This window comes from Monodelphis domestica, chromosome 7 (genome assembly GCF_027887165.1).
Source record: "Monodelphis domestica isolate mMonDom1 chromosome 7, mMonDom1.pri, whole genome shotgun sequence".
In the NCBI taxonomy this organism is placed as follows: domain Eukaryota; kingdom Metazoa; phylum Chordata; class Mammalia; order Didelphimorphia; family Didelphidae; genus Monodelphis; species Monodelphis domestica.
The window spans coordinates 157,524,714-157,530,713 of record NC_077233.1 but is presented as its reverse complement, the minus strand read 5'-3'; the positions used below and the strand labels follow the sequence as shown (position 1 = coordinate 157,530,713).

Here is a 6,000-nt window from a genome sequence, read left to right as displayed (position 1 = left end):
TCCGTTCTACTTTGTATAAAACCTAAAAAAAAAAAAGTTAAGTTCAGAATTAAAAACAACAACAAAAAACAGAATAAAGAAGAAACTACTCCGGTTTTAATCAACCAACAAGTCGCCCTGGGTCAGAGTCACTTCCGAACAACGCAGATGCGCCCCCTTCCAAAAAATAACCAACCTTCCCTCCGTTCCTTCCTCCCCTCCCTCCCCTTCTCTTGGGAGAGGAGTGACTCCCCCCATCGCAGTCCGTCCTGGGTCTGCTTTTCAAAGTTTTCCGAGAACTTCTCTGTTTTCGCCTCTATCCGCGGGACTGCCGGGTCAGCAAGGGGGCAGGGCCCAGGGCCGGGAGAAAGGGCAGGGCCCAGGAAAAGGAAGAGGGGCGAGAGTGCGAGTGAGCGTGGGCTGGAGTGAGGGGAAGGCGCGTGGGACTCCTGCGGGAGCACAGAGCGCCGATGGGCGAGCCTGGAGGAGGGCAGGTGGGGCGGGGTGCCCCAGGCTAGGTGGGGGCGGGGAGCCTCGGAGTCCGCGCCGGAGTTGGGTTCCGGGATCCGGGTTAGCCTCCTCCTCCTCCTTCACCGCCTCTGCCGCGGGCAGGCACTGTGAGCGCTGCCCCGGGCCATGTGGTGGAAGCCGCGGCGGCGCTTCTGGCGGGGTCCCCGGCGCTACCCCTCCTCGCTGACGCTGCTGGCGCTGCTAGCCGTGGCGGCCGCCACCTTGGCCTTGGCCTCGGTGCTCTGGCGAAGCCCCTCCCTGGGTCCAGAGGAGCGCGCGCTCCAGCACCGGGTTCTGCAGCCGGAGCCAGCTGGCGCTGCCGCCGCCGTTGCCCAGCGGCCGGGCGAGAGCGAGGAGGAGCGGCTGCAGCGGCTGCGTCGCCCAGTCTATCCGCGGCCGTGGCTCCCACCCAGCGCGCTGGGCGAGCTGGGCCGCGCCGTGAGCCTGCAACTGGACGAAACCAGCAAGAAACTGCAGGAGGAAAGCATCCAGCGGCACCAGATCAACACCTATCTCAGCGACCGCATCTCGCTTCATCGGCGTCTGCCCGAGCGGTGGCATCCCATGTGAGTGACGCGCCCCACGCGCAGGGGCTCCTTTCTGGGTACCTGGCTCCCAGTCCGGTCCTGGCCACAGAGGCGCACACGCTGTGACCACGGCGAAGTCACGCCTCCCCTGTTAGGTCTATGTCCTTTGCAAAAAGTTTAGCCGTGAGGGGAGTGGTAGCAACCCAGCTGAGAGATGACTTCGAAGTCAGAGGGTTTGGATGCAGATCCCTGCCTTAGTTTACTTCGCTAGCCCCTTCTGTGACTTTGGGAAACACATCGGCATCTTCAGCCTATGGGCATTCCACCATACCATGCCCCCTTTCCCGAGAATATGGAGTTAGCAGTTAATACTTCTACTTTGTCTCTGTGTGCCTCTCTCTGTTTTCAACCAACAAGTTGATATTCTAGTGGAAGAAATGTACTCTATCCATTTTTAACATTCTCATAATGAATGAAACCGTAAAAATGAGGGGAAGGGAGAGTTACACTAGCTAATCTCTACCTTCCACCTCCAACATTTTATTATCCTGTCGATTCTTTTGACCTTTTACACAAAAGGACTAGATAGAATTCACTATTTTTCACACTGATCTCTAGTTTAAACTCCAGCACCCTGCAACATTATTATTTAGGATTTTCCTAAAGGAAGCAATAAAAGGAATCTAATGTACAATGTAAATCACTTATAAGACACGTATTTTACTTTATCACACAAAAGGAATGCTAAACACAGAAATGTGATTTCAACAAAAACTCAAGAGGGATTCATTCACTTATAATTACTGCTAACAATCTAATGGGAAGCTGATAGTTGAACCTCATTAGACCATAAAACAGTTCATGAGATTTCCAATTAATCATTTTACCTCAGCCTTGCACTGCTAAAACAGCCCAGTATATGTCTGCAGTTAAAAACATCCAGATCCAGCCAAACTTGTTGATAGTTGGCTTTTATGAGAGATTTGGAATAATTGCCAGGCCTCTCTGGGGTCTCAGTCAACTCTGACTTGATGGGATCCCAAACCTCTGTACTCACAAGTTTACTCCAGGACTGCACACATAGCCTTTAGAATGATATTCATTCCTCTCTTCAGGAAAGGAAAGGCACCTGAAAAAGGCAGCCTAGTTAACACCATTAGCAGACACAAAGGTGTTTGCTCAAAAAAGTGTAATGCTCTATACCAGGAAGTAAAAAGTTAATTTTGCTGAATGAAAGAAGTCTGCTGGAATATCCTGAGACTTTGGGGGTTCCCTTGCACATGATCTCAGGAGGTAAGTTGTAAGTTTTACTTATCTCCACTTTAGAGATGAGGAAATTGAGGTGGAGAGTTTTCGTTAGATCTTTATGACATCTGCTTGGGAGTCCTAGTTCTGCTGTTTGCAGCCAAGCAGAGGAAGAAGAAACAAGATGGATTTTTTTTTTCCTTAATGGCCCTATCATATATTTGAAAAATATTAATGATATGGCTTCTTAAAGTTTTCTTTTCTCTTTTCTAGTCTAAATATCTCCATATCCTGAACTTTTCCATTGCTCTCCATTCTTTTCTATCTAGGTCACTCTCCCCTGGTTGTACTTCAGTTTGCTGATTTCCACTCCTTGAATGTATATTATAGATGGGTTTGATCAGGGCATAACCAGCACTTCTCTCTTTGTGATCACTATGCCTCTTTTGCCTAAGCTTTTTTGACTATCAGGTGGCAGTCTTGGTTCCAACTGAACTCCAGCCTATCAAAGTCATTAGATTTTTTTTTTTCTCATGAAGAGTCATCCAACCCTGTTGCACTGGGATTCTATACTGCAATTGATTTTTTGAACCCATTTGTAGTTTATATTTAACTGTACTATATTTTATCTTATTAGGGTCAGGCAATCATTCTGACTTGTAAAAATCCTTTTGCATCCTGGCTTTTATCTCAAATGTTATCTCTTTTTCTTTGAACTATTTATCATTTGCAGATTTGATAAACTTCTATGAATTCCTCCAAGTCCTTGATAAAAATATGAATTGACAGAGGGTAAAGGGTAGATCCCTGGGCACACTTACCCTTCCTCAGAGTTGACATTTGATTCATCAGTGAATTAATGACCAGTCTTCAGGCCTGGCAGTTCAGTTCATAACCTAACATCTCGAACATAAGAATAGCTAGCGTGAGGAACTATGTCAAATGTGTTGCTGAAATTGTGTTATATTCTAGCTATATCGTTTCCCTGATCTAATAACCCTGCTAAACGAGGAAATGAAGTTAGTCTGAAATGACCTGTTCTTCATGAAGTCATCCTACCTCTTAGTGATCAGATACCCTTTCTAAAATGCTCACAAATCATCTGTATAATAATATGTTGTAGAATTTTGCTAGGAATTGAATTCTAGCTTGTCATCCATAGTCTGAGAAGTAGGATGAGGTTTGCTTTTTTTCAGACCTTGCAAACCCTTCTCCTTTTTTCAAAGCTCACTCACTGACCACTCAACAGTATTATCAGTTCTTTTATTCCTATGGGAAGTAGCTTGCCAGAGCCTGGTGATATTAGTTCCTAGAGGGCAGATGGTGACTCTCTTATCTTTTTTATCTCAGAGAGGCAGCACAATGGAATAGATTGCATGTTTAGGTAAACTTTGAAGAAGGAAGGCTGGATTCAGAGGACCTAAGTTCACATTTTGCTTCTTGTGCTAACTAACTGTAGAACTGTTCTTAAGTTTCTAGTGCTCCCTGGGCTCCAGTTTTCTCCTCAATGAAAAGAGAAAGTTAAACTAGATAGATAGCCTCCCTTGTCCCTTCAAACTCTAGCTATATATGTCCATAGGAGAGGAAATATTAAAAAGCTATGATAATAGTATCTGAGAATAAAAGAGACCTCAGAAAGTATCCAGTCCAACTTGTACTGGACCAAGAATTCCTTCTATAGCCATCTTCACCTACTGATTGTTTAACCTCTATTTGAAGACTGCCAATAATGGGGAGTTCGGTCCTTGTTAAAGCCCCCCCCATTTTCAAATTGCTAGTACATGTTTTGATATAACAAGCCTAAATTGATTCATCTGAATCTTCTACTTATTACTCCCTGTCCTATGAGGCCAAGCAGAATATATCTAATGCCTTCCATGTGATCCATGTGATCATTTCATATTTTATTTGACTGAAGGCAGGCAGGTATCACATCTACTCTTAAAAAATCAATCTCCTCATATTAAACATCCCCATCTCCGAGATACAGACCTGGAAGGGACCTCAAAGGTCCAGCCCCCTGCTTTCACAGATGAGGAAGCTAATGTAGGCACTAAAGGTCCCACAGGTCATACATCAGAGATTGGGTGTGAAGCCAGGTCTTATGATTCACTGCACTTAAGAAAATAGCAGTGGAATTTTAGAATACAAAGTCAGAAAAACTTGCTAGACCTGACCAAAATGCAAAATCCACTTTCTTCTTCATATCAGAGAGTGTGGGAAATAAGTGTGGGAAGGAGACATACATTTTTAGACATGGCTATTGTGTTCATTTCTTTTACTTACAAGGGAGGGGCCTTTTTAGGATTGGGGGAATCATTAGGAAGTAAAAAATGAAAAAGAAAACTGAATCAGGAAAATATTTAAAAAAGAAAAACAAGAAATCCCAACTGAAGAGGATATAAATTTAAATTGAGAAGATAATGTGGTGTTCCAGTTCTTAGCTGGATTCCTTGCTTTGTGCCCAGTAAACCAATCAACATTTATTTGAGGATATAAAAAGGAGCAAAAGACAGCCCCAGCCCTTAAGGACCTTAGAATGGAATGGAGGAAACAAAGATATTACAAAGCAAGCTATGTAAGGGATAAATAAGAAATAATTAATACAAGGAAATAACTGGAAATAAGAAGAGCTGGGGAAGGCTTTCTGTAAAAGGTATAATTTTAATTGGGATTTAAAGGAGCCAGAGTGGTCAGTAGTTAAAAAGAAGCAAGAGTATTCCAGGGATGGGAAGTAGCCAGAGAGAATGACCAGAGCTGAGAAATGGAGTGTTTTATTAGTGGAAAAGTCAGCAGCCAACATCACTAGACTGAAGAATCTGTCGAAGAATAATTCCCAAGTCATTGATTTCCTTTTCTGCGTATCGGCTGGTGCTTAAAATCTGTAGCCAGGACTCTTTTTTATGGTCACCTTTTTCCTTCTTGAATTTCTGCAGATTTCCTGATGGATATCTGTCCTGATTCAATTCCTACCTAGAGTCACCCTTTCATTCCCTTTTTTCCCCCATTTGAGTAGGCCTCCTGGATCCTGGACTCTCTTTATGCTTTGGATAGTGATTTTACGCCCCTCCTGTTCATTTCTTCTTTGGACTAACCTACCAGTTTTGCATCTGCTTTCTATATTCATGTCTCTACGTGTCTTAGAATAACAGGCCTTCACCCTTGCTCTCTTGTTTAGAATATAAGTCTTAACTAAGCCCTTTAATCAGTTATAAATTCGTTTAGAATTCCGGGCCTGGACCATCCTAGTTTATCCCATGTTGTTTAAGCCCTGATTATGACATATGTCATCAGTCCTGGTTCTCTGAAATTTATAATTGCTATGCCCAGATGAGTAGATTGAGAGATAAACAGGACAGATAAGCTAGGCAAAGACAAAATGACACACTTCTTTTTCATTCTCCCTGCGGTGAGGGTTCAGCCAAGTTAATTAAAAGACTTCTTAATGAAGTTTGATTAGAGATCTCCCCAAACTCTCTCTAACTCATCCCGTGATCCTCAGTACCTTCTGCAAAGACTGCCCTTTCCAACTTACTCAGCTTAGTTCTGACTCTTGTCCAATTGCCTAGAGTCTACCTAGTCCATTTACCCTTCCCGCAAGCTCGCTGCGTTACATGTTAGAAATGAGAATAAGATAGCCTACATTTAATTCTGAATCTTTGGTAATATTTAACCCAAGTGAACCACTTCTGCTACTCCTTTGCTAGCCAATTCTCTCCTATGTCTGATGGTCCATAGA

The 6,000-nt window shown here is 43.7% G+C and overlaps 1 protein-coding gene across 1 annotated transcript in view; it reads left to right on the top strand.

Annotated features, from left to right (window-relative positions):
• The first annotated feature begins 493 nt into the window (after nucleotides 1-493).
• GALNT12 (polypeptide N-acetylgalactosaminyltransferase 12) overlaps nucleotides 494-6,000 on the top strand; it is a 56,334-nt gene continuing 50,827 nt past the window's right edge. Inside the window, exon 1 of the mRNA XM_007498995.3 lies at nucleotides 494-1,055. Coding sequence (XP_007499057.1) covers nucleotides 616-1,055 — 440 coding nt within the window. The 5' untranslated portion in view covers nucleotides 494-615. The remainder of the gene's footprint in view (nucleotides 1,056-6,000) is intronic.